Source organism: Heterodontus francisci, chromosome 37, assembly GCF_036365525.1.
Source record: "Heterodontus francisci isolate sHetFra1 chromosome 37, sHetFra1.hap1, whole genome shotgun sequence".
In the NCBI taxonomy this organism is placed as follows: domain Eukaryota; kingdom Metazoa; phylum Chordata; class Chondrichthyes; order Heterodontiformes; family Heterodontidae; genus Heterodontus; species Heterodontus francisci.
The window spans coordinates 38,597,923-38,612,380 of record NC_090407.1 but is presented as its reverse complement, the minus strand read 5'-3'; the positions used below and the strand labels follow the sequence as shown (position 1 = coordinate 38,612,380).

General features: G+C 41.4%; 1 protein-coding gene across 7 annotated transcripts in view; it reads left to right on the top strand.

The window, feature by feature from the left end:
• LOC137352259 (eukaryotic translation initiation factor 4 gamma 3-like) overlaps window positions 1-14,458 on the top strand; it is a 436,424-nt gene that overhangs the window by 302,961 nt on the left and 119,005 nt on the right. For all 7 annotated transcript variants that reach the window (XM_068017538.1, XM_068017532.1, XM_068017537.1 and 4 more), the window contains 3 exons: window positions 8,940-9,113; window positions 12,129-12,326; window positions 13,437-13,583. In XM_068017538.1, coding sequence (XP_067873639.1) covers window positions 8,940-9,113; window positions 12,129-12,326; window positions 13,437-13,583 — 519 coding nt within the window. The remainder of the gene's footprint in view (window positions 1-8,939; window positions 9,114-12,128; window positions 12,327-13,436; window positions 13,584-14,458) is intronic.

The following is a 14,458-nucleotide window of genomic DNA, read 5'->3' as shown; positions in this document are numbered from 1 at the left end:
TTCCTTCAACTAAAAGGCTGAATTTAGTCACACCGAATGTCCTTACTTTCCATCCATTTTTGATTGATATCTACCCTAATTTTCTCTCTCATACTGCCTGCCTCAGGAACATTATGTTGGCCACCAGTCAGCTCACCACCCCAAAGAATTTCTTGGCAACCGTACTCCTCTAGTCCTTGCATCACCAATGTTTTCTGTCTCTCCTCCTCAATGTTAGGTGTAGCCATGAACCCAGCTTATACTAAGCATAATTGACCTACCAGCAGTATTGGACAAACCATTGCTGTTAACAAGTGGGCCAGGAAGATTAAGATCCTGAGCCCAATGTTTCAATCCTTTGAATCTTGATGTAAAATTTTTTAAAGAAATTGTATTAATAATGCAATACTTAACCATTCCAACAAAAAGTAAGTAAAGACCTGCTGATATTACCGATGGCTCATAGCCACTAGAGTGTAAAGGTGTGGAACTGCCTGCAGACTTGTTAATTCTTAATATAAAAATACAGGCTGGGGGTTAGTACAATTAATATTGAGTTTAGCTAAAATGTCAACACTATCAATAACACTATCAACACTACAGAAGACATTGTGGGTCCTAATGTAGGCATACTATGACAGTTTATATTGAATTGTATTTTGAAATAGAATGTACCTGCCAGTTTTGATACATAATAGATATGCAATTATCGAATTTTGTGACTTGGCTCTGTTAGTCTTTCTATCCCTCACCCTTGTTAAAATTAGAGTCTGTCCCCTGTAAGTGTGGTTGGAATATATTGACCATTGTAATTTCCAGATCTTGCTTGAGGTTATTCATGGACTGATGTTTCTAAATTGTGATTACTTAAATATTTCATGGTGGTCAGCAAAAAGATATAGCAACTAATCCACTCTGCTAGCCAGGATATCTGCTTGAAGGTCCCACACTCCTGCGAGCAGTGGGTCTCAAAGACATACAAGTTATCCCTTCGCCAGACAATGGTTTTTAAATCACAACTGCTGTAATATACATTGTGTTATTACATTTTTGTGAAGTGCATGAGCTAGTTGAAGTTATGTCATTTTCTCTTCACCTTTTAACTTTAATTTCTGAATAGAAATTGTGTGCTTAAGTAACACAATTCCACGCTGCTGTAACCCACTTTTTCTTACATTAATTCATATCAAGTCAGATATCAAAGACATGTTCCATACTGTCACTTGGGTTTTAAAAGATAATGCATTACAGTATGTGAATCCAAAAAGTCCCAAGTTTCAAGAGTAGTGTGAACTTACTGGAATTGGCTATTAATCTACAGCTTGTGTGTTTACTTGAAATTTGATAGTAGTGAGACAGGCTAACTAGGTAATTACATCGGTACAGGAGTAGGCCATTTAGTCCCGAGAGCCTGTTTCGCCATTCATTTCATACCTTATACTCATCTGCCATGTTGCCGTCGTTTGTTAAAACAAGTGTGGCAACTGATTCTCACTGCATCGGGAAATATTTCCACAGAAGCTGCACTCCCATTTCTGACTTCTGCAATCAATATTGCTATTAGGGCCAGAGTAGAGGATATGTGCTCCTCAATCCTGGAAAGTCAGATTACATTAAACCACAATCAGCACAGTGAGATCTAAATAAGCTGATAAAACCCTATGGTTAATAAGTTTGCCACCTCCTCGTGTTTGTTCATCTGGTGATCGTATCTGCATGATTTATACCTAAACTAATGTCATCAGGCTGCATTGTGCATAATTAACCTTTGTGTCTTAATGGACCTGATGTGAATAGATTTTAAAATGCAGCTGTATCCAGAAAGCAGACCTCACAAAGAAACATCTATTCTAATCGGTTAGCTAATAGTTAGATCCCCATTTTCTGTTATTTCCAGAGAAAGTTGTACACTTGGAAGATCAAACTGTGGCTCTGCAGTGATTCAGTAGGTAAATGACCACATTGTGTGGTGCAGCCATACAGATCTGTAAAGTCCTAGGTTTGATGCTTCGTCTATGCTGATATCAAGATTATTTTACATACATTATAATTGGCCTTCACATCCTTGGGTAAGGATGGCGGGAAACCAATCAAAGAATTCCCTGTCCTGATTGTTATTCGGTGATGCTTGTAAGTTGATACAGCTGACAGAGGTAGGTGTGTCTAAGACTCCCCTAGATGAAATAACCTGCTGACTCTTGGGCCTGGAGTTTCTGCTTAGTTCTACTTAGCCCACAAAACTGGACACATTCCCAGGATGAGTTAATCACCTTCGGAATTTGCTGCTTATGGCACTTGTTTGCAGGCCGTTAAAGAAGCCTATTTTTTTTAAAGCTGGTTCTTTTGCATGCACATAGCACGTTTTAAAAACCTTTGAATATAATTTTATTAATTTACTGAGAAACTGATTACTGTACCCCAATATAGGTAGGAAATGTTTCTCTATTGACATTTTCAGTAATTTAGTTACTCATAGATGGTGGATTAATATTGTGATTTTAAAATGCTTAATTTTTTGTGATAAACCTATTCGCAGCTATCTGAACCTATTTATCACTCTTAAATATATCTCAATTTTAAACCAAAACCTTTTAAATTGTGTTTTAAAAACCCTGCCCGATGGTGCTAGTTCACAGAGTCACAGAATTGTTACAGCACAGAAGGAGGCCATTTGGCCCACCGTGTCTAGGCTGACTCTCCAAAAGAGCAATTTACCAAGTGCCGCCTCTCCCCCCACCCCACCCCCCCGCCTTCTCCCTGTAGCCCTGCACATTCTTCCTTTTCAGATAATCCAATTCCCTCTTGAATACCTCAATTGAATCTGCCTCCACCACACTCTCCGGGAGTGCATTCCAGATCCTAACACCTCGCTGTGTGAGAGAGTTTTTCCTCATGTCGCTATTGCTTCTTTTGCCTATTACCTTAAATCTGTGCCTGCTTGTTCTTGATCGTTCCACCAATGTGAAAAGCTTTTCCCTATCTACTCAGTCCAGACCCCTCAGGATTTTGAACACCTCTATCAAATCTCCTCTCAACCTTCTTTTCTCCAAGGAAAACAGTCCCAATTCTGCAGTCTGTCCACCACGTAACTGAAGTTCCTCATCCCTGGAACCATTCTTGAGTCCCTTCAGTACTCTCTCTAATGCTTTCACCTCTTTCCTAAACTGAGGCGCCCAGAACTGGACACAATATGCCAGTGGAGGCCGAATCATTATTCTATACAGATTTAACATAACTTCCTTGCTTTTGTACTCCATGCCCCTATTAATGAAGCATAGGATGCTGCATGCTCTATTAACCACTCTCTCAACCTGTTCTGCCACCTTAAATGATTTATGTACATCTACATCCAGGTCCCTCTGCTCCTGCACCCCTTTAGAATTGCACCCTTTGTTTTATAATGTCTCTCCGCGTTTTTCCTACCAAACTGAATCACAACACATTTTTCTCTGCATTAGATTTCATCTGTCACATGTCCGCCCATTCCACCAACCTATGTCTTTTTGAAGTTCTACACTGTCTTCCTCACAGTTCACAATAACTTCCAGGTTTCGTATCACCCTCAAGCTTAGAAATTCTGCCCTGTGCTCCAAGGTCCTGGCAGATTTTGTGTTTGGCGATATGCAAGTGAATTTGAGTGGACCCTCCATTGACAGGGTGGGGAGAGAAAAACACTTTTTAAAAACTAGCTCAACTTTAGGCACCTGTTTAATCAATTAAGCCCAAAAAGGGAAACTCTACCCCTTGGTCTCAACTTGCAAATCAAGAATGGGCACTTGACAAAGCCAGCTGTAACCCATTATCTTGCAGGCCCCCACCTGCCAAGGATGAGGCATACATTATTTCGCCACATGAACATTAAAATTTAAAATTGGTGCTGGGAAGAAAAGAGGGCCTATCACAAGGAATTGCCAGGCCCCTCGCCGAAAAGACCATTTTTGCATGCTGGCAGACAGTGTTGGATCAAAGGATCCAGTCCTTGCTTCTCCAATACACAGAAGACCTGGTCAGACCAGTTTAGTCACATAACTAACTGGCTGTTTGAATTTGAACGTGCCACAGAGTGTTTGAAACTCAGAAAGCTCTTTTCTCCTGGACTGAGAACACCTCTCTCCTGTCTGCTCTCATTTTGCTCTCACCAGCTTCGGAAACCATTGAAGACATATGAGCCCCAAGAGAGAAAAGTCTCCTACAGTGAACAAGGTTTAAGACGAATACTGGGCCCCAACGAAAAGCAAGACTACCTACAATCAAGGACGACAGCGAGTTCGAAGTACAGTAAAAACCCCTCTTCAGAGATTGCCTCAAACCTCTCCATTTTATTTTTCTTCTCTTTTCTGTCCCTGTTTGCATGTGCGTATCGCGTATGCATGCTAGCGTGGGCGTTAACCGAGTTAGAGTTAAGTTTTAATAGCATTTCACTTTTCTGCTTTAAATCCAAGAAAGGCTGTTTATGCTAATTTCATTGCCTTATAATTGGAAAGTGGTGAACAAGGATTCACTAAGGGGGAGCTCAAACGCAGTGTGTTTAAAATTAAAACCCTGTTACTATAAGACCAGGTGAAGGCTGAAAAGACCCCTAGACACCTTTCTCACCTGGTCGTAACAGATTTGGGTGTTCACATCCGGGATTTTATCCACAGAGAAACAAGTGAAGTGGGAAGCCAAGTTGTTCCCAATCAAAAAAGAGCAAGATTAATACAGGTTTTCTTGTGGTTGTGTGTGATTGAATTACTGGCATGTCTGCAGCTGAAGCGAGTAGCTCTCCAGGCCAGGGTGAAGTAACTTGGGATAAGTTAAAAACACTGTCTGTGGAGGAGCTGAGAAAAATGACTGAGGAGTGTGGGATCACTGTACATGGCAAGGCTAGGAAGTCTGAACTCCTAAGGCTAGTGGCCAACCATTTTTCCCTTGTATCTGAAGAGGCCGAAGCAGTGTTAGAAGTAGACTCTGGCAGGGTATTGTTAGCAAAGATACAATTGGAGCAGAGGAAACTTGAATTTGAGGAAAGGGAGAGGGAGGAAGAGAGAGCGCTCAAGTGGCTTGAGTTAACTGGGGGTGACAGAGTAATCCTAGTGAAAGCATGACCAAGATGGAGGAGCAGAATTCCGGGCTGGGTACAAAATTGCTATAACTAGCTCAATTAATTCCAAAATTCAATGAGGAAGATGTGGAAGTGTTTTTTGTGTCTGAAGGGAAAGTAACCCCATACCCCTCGAGTGGGGCAAACAAGCCCATAGTGATTCTTAGGGACATGGGCCACTAGATCCCTTTTACTGGGAAAAGGCCTGACCAGACAGTACAGTGACCACCAAAATGGTGGTGAATGGTATTGGAGGGCAGTGTATGCCTGTACCTGTACACCGGGTGCACCTGAAGTGCGACCTAGTTTCGGGACTGGTTACCGTAGGGATTGTCCCATGTTTGCCTGTGAACGGGGTTGACCTACTCCTAGGTAATGATCTGGCGGGGGTGAATGTGGTTCCCCCCCCCACTAGTGAAAGAAAGACCGCAGGAGATCAGAGAGACAGGGCAGTGGCAGGAGACAGTTCCCTGCAGTTTCCCTGGAATGTATCTTGGATCAGGCCATGATCAAACCAGCTCGCCCAGAGGAGACTGCATTAGCACTGCAGGCAAATGAACATGAGGTCTGCCTGTCCATGACTTTCTTTGGTACGTTGGAGACCCAGTGAATGAATTAAATGGATTTTCCCTAGCTGAGGCTCAGCGAGCTGATCCAGTATTGAGAGTTAGCACAGGCTGCCCAGTCTGAAAGTGAAGTGGAGGTACTGATGAGGAAATGGAGTTCTCCTTACAGACCTGACTGCAAGCAGCAGACAGTCGTTCACCAGTTAGTGGTGCTACAGAGGTACCAGGGAGAAATATGAAGAAGGGCCCACGAGACTACAGTGGCTGTACATGCCGGTATACGGAAGACCAAAGCCCGCATAAGACAGCAGTTTGACTGGCCAAAACGCCACAAAGATGTGGTGGAGTACTGCAGGAGTTGCCACATAGTCATATAGCACAGAAACAGGCCCTTCAGCCCATCGTGTCTGTGCTGGCCATCAAGCACCTACCTATTCTGATCCCACTTTCCAGCACTTGGCGCATAGCCTTGTATGCTATGGTGTTGCAAGTGCTCATCTAAATACTACTTAAATATTGTGATGGTTCCTGCCTCTACCACCTCTTCAGGCAGTGCATTCCAGATTCCAACCATCCTCTGGGTGAAATAATTTTTCCTCAAATCCCCTCTAAAGCTTTAATCTATGCCCGCTGGTTATTGACCCCTCCGCTAAGGGGAAAAGTTTCTTCCTATCTAATCTGTCAGTGCCCCTCATAATTTTGGATACGTTAATCATGTCCCCCCTCAGCCTTCTCTGCTCTAAGGAAAACAACCCTAGCCTTTTCAGTCTCTCTTCATAACTGAAACAGTCCAACCATGGCAACATCCTGGTGAATCTCCTCTGCACCCTCCAGTACAATCACATGTGCCAGGTTGAGGGGAAACCCCAACCATCAGTGAAACATGCACCCCTAAGTCCTGTACCGGTGTTAGGAGGATCCTCCAGCAGAGGGCTGGTGAACTGTAAGGGACCCCTGTCGAGAACAAAAGGGGTTGGACAGGCAGGCACACAACTGGCAACAGTTTAGAAATAGAAGCGGAAAAAGTGAACCAGAGAGCAGGCTAAAGGAAGTCCAGGAGGAATCTCGGATGAAAACCCCTGCTGGTCAGCCAACCACGAAAAATGTGAAAAGTTGCACCCCCTATCTTCCTATGTAAATTCAGTCTCTAGAAGCACCCCACCAGAGTTGCTAACTGCATTTGCAGGAACCTGCAGAGACAAAGAGAGATCTCGAGGGGGCACAGAAACCATGAGGTGATGCCTCACCTAGTTGACGTGCCACAGGAGAGTGCAGTCAAGTCTGCACACATACCTGCAAGTTGGAATGTACCAGAGAACAAATGGGAGATTAACAAAGAATCCTCCCCCACAGTCAGAAGGCAAAAGTCTTTGCATGACTCAGCAAAACACTGAGTGTGTGTTCAGGATAGACCCGCCCACTACTATCTCTCCAAAAAAAAATTGCCTCAGCAGGAACAAAACCCTGGGCAGTCATGGCAGTGGGCAAGCTGAGGAAAAGCTTCCCCAGGAAACCACATGGTTACTGGGATGCCAAAAAGGGGAAATTAAAGCAGCACTGGTACCCAGAAAAGACAATTTTAAGAGGCTTTAAGATTGATGAATGACTGGAAATGAATGAGAGAAATGCTTGGTTTTTCTTTCTGTATCTTATATTTCTCTCAAACCTGGTAATGAAATGTGCCTTTTTTTTTCAAATCGCATTTCATTCCCCTGGGTGTGGAGGTATCATGCAGGCTCCCATCTGCCAAGAATGAGGCACACATTATTTCGCCACATGAACATTAAAACTTAGGCCCTCTTTTCTTCCTCGCACCAATCTTAAGTTTTAATGTTCATGTGGTGAAATAATGTGTGCCTCATAGAATTGCCAGGCCCCTTGCTGGAAAGACCATTTTTGCCTGCTAGCAGACAGTGTTGGAACAAAGGACCAAGTCCTTGCTTCTCCAATACACAGAAGAGCTGGTCAGACCAGTTTAGTCACGTGACTAACTGGCTGTTTGAATTTAAACTTGCCATAGTGTGTTTGAAACTCAGAAAGCTCTTTTCTCCTGGACTAAGAACACCTCTCTCCCGTCTGCTCTCATCTTGCTCTCACCAGCTTCAGACACCATTGAAGACATATGAACCCAAGAGAGAAAAGTCTCCTGCTGTGAACAAGGTTTAAGAAGAATACCGGGCCCCAACGAAAAGCAAGACTACCTACAATCAAGGACTACAGCGAGTTCGAAGCACAGTAAAAAACCCCTCTTCAAAGATTGTCTCAAACCTCTCCATTTTATTTTTCTCTTTTCTGTCCTTATTTGCATGTGCGTATTGCGTATGCATGCTAGTGTGGGGCACAGCGTGTATCCGTGGGCGTTAACCAAATTAGAGTTTAAGTTTTAATAAAATTTCACTTTTCTTTAAACCTAAGAAAGCCTGTTTATTCTCATTTCATTGCCTTATAATTGGAAAGTGGTGAACAAGGATTCTCCAAGGGGAGGGGGAGCTCAAAATGCACTTTAAAATTAAACCCTTCCACAATAAGACCAGGCAAAGGCTGAAAAGACCCCTAGACACCTTTCTCACCTGGTCGTAACACTGTCATGAACCACTGTCCTCAGCCATTGTAAATAAATACATTGTGCTGGTTCCAAGGGTGGCAGTGTATCTTAGACCCAAGTATACTTGCATTAAAGGAATATTAAATTCTACTTTGGAAGGTGTTTGGAAATCTGGAACTCTTTTCCCCCATTCCCCCACCGCCCAAAAGGCTGTCTGTTGATAGGCGAATTGGAGCTTTCACGACTGAGATTTTTGTTAAATAAGGTTATCAAGTGATATGGAGTTGAGGTACAGATCAGCTGTGGTCTGACTGAATGGCGGAGTAGGTTCGAGGAGCCGAATGGCTCCTTTCTGTTCTAAATGCTCCTATGCGATGAAAAGTAGAACCAGTAATCTGAACTCATTGTCAAACTTCAAATGGTTATTCATGATATGGTTTAGCAAAATCATTACCAGATCCAAAATAGATTTGTAGTATAAATGAAATCACAATCACAGAATGAAATTTGCATCAAATAATTTGATCTTGCCGGTACTCGGGTTATAGCGAGGGCTGTTAATTTATGGTAACTAAATATGTCAGATCCCATTCTTTATGTGGATGCTGTGACTTTTACAGATGTTCTGGATTTTGAATTCTGCAGTTCCAGTATTTGCATGAAAACCATATGTATTTCCCAGTGACAGGGCTGGAGCAACATTGAGGTTTGTTATTGTACAAAAGACCTTTACAAATGCTATTGCATAATAACTATTATTATTTAGGTGCTAAATGTGGGACCAAGGAGGTCTCAGCACGGGCAAAGGAGGGAGACAAGGAAGATTATTGCAAATATAACTGTAAATGACGATATCCAGCTGAAGAAGTCTGAGAATGCATGGAAACCTATATTAAAACGCGATGATGTTTCTGATGATTCTGATGTGCAAAAAACACAGGTTAGTCCAAATAAAACCACCTTAAGTGGGCTTCACATATTTTAAGCCTAAATACCCTGCGTCTAAGAACGGAGCAGAATTTCCAGAAATTGTTGCATCTATTCATTTAATTAAATTGATTAAGGATTTTCTGGAACATATAAGTCATTACAAATTGGAGTTTTTTTTCCAATCATGTTCCTTTTTATCAGTTGTTTCAATCAAGGTTTTTTACTTAAGGTGTCAGCTGTGGTTTAATTGGTGGCACTCTGAGTCTGAAGTTTGTGGGTTCAAGTCCTACTCCAGGACTTGAGCACAAACGTCTAGGCTGACACTCCAGTACAGTACTGAGGGATTGCTGCACTGTCAGACAGCCGTCTTTCGGAGGAGACATTAAACAGAGGCCCTGTCTGCCCCCTCAGGTGAACATTAAAAAAATCCGATGGCACTATTTTGAAGAATAGCAGTGGAGTTCTCCCCAGTGTCTGACCAATATTTATCCCTTAATTAACATCAGAGAAACAGATTATTTGGTCATTGTAACATTGCTTTTTTTTAGGAGCTTGCTGTGCACAAATTGGCTGCTGCATTTACTGCATTACAACAGTTGACTACATTGTACTTCATTGGTTGTCAAGAGCTTTGCTACATTCTGAGGTTGTTTAAAATGCTCACTGAACTCCGCCAATACCAGTCTGATCTGGATTTAAAACCTTGTTGGTTTGGCTCTTTTAATTTCTATGGCTCCCCAGTAGGGAAGCACATTTTGGAATCCCTTTCCAATTGGCAATAAAGAATGTGTCTTTCTTTAGGCATGTGTCGTAGGGGTAGGCCTTTTTCCTTCTTTGATACAGCTCTTAATGCTTTTTTTAAATAAAAGATTGGTGATATTATAAAATGTTTCTTTTAGAAAGCTTTCATCAAAAATGTTTTAGAAGTACTTCAAATTTTGTTTCAAGTTATAAAAAGGTAGAACTGTTTGTTAAAGAACAGTGGAAAGATGCCAGGCAGTGTTTCCTCCCAAACCCACCCCACTAGCACTACCAGCACCACTGGATTTTACCCCTTCAAGCATTTATCCAATTCCTTTTTGAAAGTCAGTATTGAAGCTGCTTCCAGCAGCCTTTCAGCCAGTACATTTCCAGAATCATCATAACTTGTGCTTTAAAAAAGTTTTTCCTGCCACCTCTGGTTCCTTTGCCAATTAACTTAAATCTGTCCCCTGGTTTCCAACCCTTCTGCTACTGGAAAGTTTCTCCTCAATTACACTTATCAAAACCGTTGATGTTTTTGAGCACCTCTGTCAAATCTCCCTTTAACCTTCTCTGGTATAAGGAGAGCAATCTCTGCTTCTCTAGCCTTTCCACATAACTGAAGTTTGACATATGGGCCAGCATCTGACTGAATAAACTCCTTGAGCCACCAGGGAACTGTGGGACATCGCTGCTAACAGATTTTTAAATACCTAACCTTGTATTAATAAAAATTATTCACATTATCTCCGTGAAGAGAAAATTAACTCTTTTAGCCCAGATAATCATTTGGTTATTGACAATCACTACTTCTTTCCTTCTTGTTCAACAGCATATTGTATTGAGAAAAGAAATTCATTTCCAAATCGTCCTGTGACATATTCTGATAATTTTATGTCTCTGGGAGTGCATTCAGTTGCTCTCTCAAATTCTTGATAACAGGTAGTTAATGGAATTGGCTTCTCTAAAGCTCAGAGGAAAAGTACATCACTTGACAGACCCACAGATGTATGTATATTTAGGCACGCGCATTTAAGGATAGATTTTGTGACAAATTACCATTTCAACTGAGCATCAATATTGAATCCCTTGGTTTCAGTAGAATTCTAGGTAGCTGATAAATAAAACACTATACACGGTGTGATTCTGCTGTTCTGCCCAAAAAACATTTTGGATTGACAGTATGCAGAATATCACTTCAAAAAGTAACACTCAGTTGCTTGTGAGTGCAAGGCAGCGGCTTATCGGAATGCTTCATTCAATCAGTTTACTCGAACAAATAAGACCATTGCTGCACCCTTTTTCTCATCTTCCTTCGCACTCCCATATACCTATGTGCAGGGTTGGGATTGGGGGAGACAATACCATGCTATTCGGGGCACGCGTTTCTTAAAGGCTTGGTGGCCGTAGGTTTGTTTCCTCTTTTCTCTCTCCTCTTCCCTCTTTCCCAATAGGTTAATTAAAATATCCTATTTATATGCAACTTCTTTGGAGGAACATCATGCCTGCAGTAGGTAAAATAATGTTTTGTGAGCAGTTTGGTTTATTTTGGCATTGAAAGTTGAAAGTAAAATGTATGTAGCATTGACTTATGAGCCTGTAATTAAGTAGCATGATGTCGTGAATCTTTCAGATATCCATAGGCTAAATTACAGACTTAAGCTCATTGCCAACTGGCCTTGTGTGTGTATGTGTATGCTCCACAAACCACTGACCACCTGCAGGCACTTGCCCATTGTCTCCCGAGACAAGGAGGCCAAAGAAGAAGAAGAACATATATATACACATACATACTAATGCATATTTCATTTATTTTATTTTCATATTGTTATGTGATGGGTGTGCTATTGAAGAAAAATTAAACTTAGTGACAAGCCATTTCAGTAGGATTTGGGTGCAGTTCATTAACGGTAAAGTTGGAGGTTAATACTTGAATTATCACTTCAATATTAAAAAAAAGAGGAGTGTGCAGTTATAAATAGCATTGCCTAGATTTTGTGACCCCTGTCATACTGAATCGATTTCTATATTAACACCATCGATGTATAATGGGTTCTACAGTGTCCTATTTCTCATTGTGTGGTAAAACTTTTAACAGCACATCAGCAGTAAATTATTTAGTGTATTATCTTTGTTACTACTTTGTAAAGCATTACAATTCTGGTATGTTAATGAGATCAGAATGATTCATTACTGTTGTGTTCAATTAACAGTTTCTCAGTCAAAACTTTCCCTCAGAGTTGATTTTTGTTATTGACATGCTGACCATTTATACTCAATCCAGGAACTATTCCGACGAGTGAGAAGCATCCTGAACAAGCTCACACCACAAATGTTTCAACAGTTGATGAAGCAGGTTCAGGAGCTGACAATTGATACAGAGGAGAGGCTGAAGGGAGTTATTGACTTAGTATTTGAGAAAGCTATAGATGAGCCTAATTTCTCAGTAGCATACGCCAATATGTGTCGCTGTCTCACAATGGTAGGTTAACTAACATCATGTATACATTTTACAAATGCAGACCGATTATGGCATAGTTTTAAAACTGAAAATCTGCATTTCCTTTTGGTTATTGTGGACTATACTAGGTGTAGCAGGTGCAAAATTATTCAATTTTAATCTTGCCAAAATGCTTATTTTTCTGGTTCTTGCTTAGGAAAAAAAACTGTGCTGGTGAGCAGAACCATGCTGCTGCTTGCATACAACACAGATAACCTGAAGATTGTGCATAGGAGAGAGAAGAAACCAATTTAGTTATGCAATGGATAATAAGTCAAGCTTGTGGTACTCAAAGTCTTGCAGTCTATCCATAATGAGACAAGCTCAAAGTTGGAGGCTTTCCCACAATAGATGAGAACACTGCGGCACAGTGGCGCAGTGGTTAGCACTGCAGCCTCACAGCTCCAGCGACCCGGGTTCAATTCTGGGTACTGCCTGTGTGGAGTTTGCAAGTTCTCCCTGTGTCTGCGTGGGTTTCCTCCGGGTGCTCCGGTTTCCTCCCACATGCCAAAGACTTGCAGGTTGATTGGTAAATTGGCCATTATAAATTGCCCCTAGTATAGGTAGGTAATAGGGAAATATTGGGACAGGTGGGGATGTGGCAGGAATATGGAATTAGTGTAGGATTAGTATAAATGGGTGGTTGATGGTCGGTGCAGACTCGGTGGGCCGAAGGGCCTGTTTCAGTGCTGTATCTCTAAATAAAACAGGTTGCTTTCTGCGAGAACAGAAATGTCAGTTGTGGTGTGATGCAAAGAGAAAGATAATGTAAGCTTATACTGGACAATTGTTCACATGCGCATCACAGTAGTACAGAAACAATGACAGTTTACTACTCTTTGAAAATAAAGCTACTGAAAATTTCCACGAATTGCTGCATATTCGTTCAACTAAATTGTTCAAGTCCCTGTATGAGTAATGAGTTTTTCAAAAAAAGTAAGACAAAATTTGGGGGTTCACTAATTTTGCATCAGTAGCTGAATATAATGGTGGAAATTGATTGCAATTTTGAATTATGCATAAAGGGAGTGAGTTTTATATGGTGACTGACCTCTTAGCACTGACTGATGTGATACTCATTTCTATCCATAGCTGAAAGTCCCAATGTCAGATAAGCCAGGAGCCTCAGTAAATTTTCGCAAGCTGTTGCTAAATCGTTGTCAGAAAGAATTTGAAAAGGACAAAGCTGATGACGTCGTTAATGAGAAGAGGCAGAAAGAGATCGATGCGACTGCAAAAGTAAGGAGCCTTAACATACACTCAAATGGTATCTCTGAAATCGTTCTTATTGCTGCTTGTGAATGATTCAAGCTATTGTAACTCCTTGATATCAGCATTCTACGCTAGCAGAAATTATATATTCTGGTGACAGATGATTGGGCAAATCTGTAATAAAAACAGAAAATGCTGGAAGTACTTGCCAGTATCTGTAGAGAAAAACAGAGTTAACGTTTCAGATCAGTGACTTGTCAAACTTGTGCAAATCTGTGTTTGAAGCTTCCTTCAGCATTATCATAAAAAGCAATTTTATAATTTACTAGCTGATCCCCTTTGGGAAGAAGTTTATTTTCCTTTGTCCAACTTGTAATTTGATACTGTCCTGGTATTCTGCAAGGTTGTCCAGTTAAGTGGAATTTTTTTGGATGATTAGGTAGCTTGGTGGAATCTTGTGCAACTGAAGAAATGCCAAACCTGGGTTTTGTTCTCAAACACAACTAAGCGGCCTGTCAGGCAAACTCCCACCTGCCAAGACTGAGGCACACATTATTTTGCCACATGAACATTAAAACTTAAAATTGCAGGCCCCTGACTGGAAAGACATTTTCATGGTAACAGACAAGTGTTGGAACAAGGGGCAAAGGACCATGCCCTGACCCATTCAACCAACAATGGACTCTTGATTACCAGACATTGAAGGTTGACTGCTAAGATAACAGAATCCACAAACACAGAACGAGTGATCAGACCAGTTTTAGTCACATGACTGGCTGTTGAGATTTGAACTTCCAACAAGAGTGCTTGAAAATCAGAAAGCCATGTGCTCGTGGACTGAGAACATCTCTCCTGTCTGCCCTTATCTTGCTCTCACCAGCTTCGGAAACAATTGAAGACAC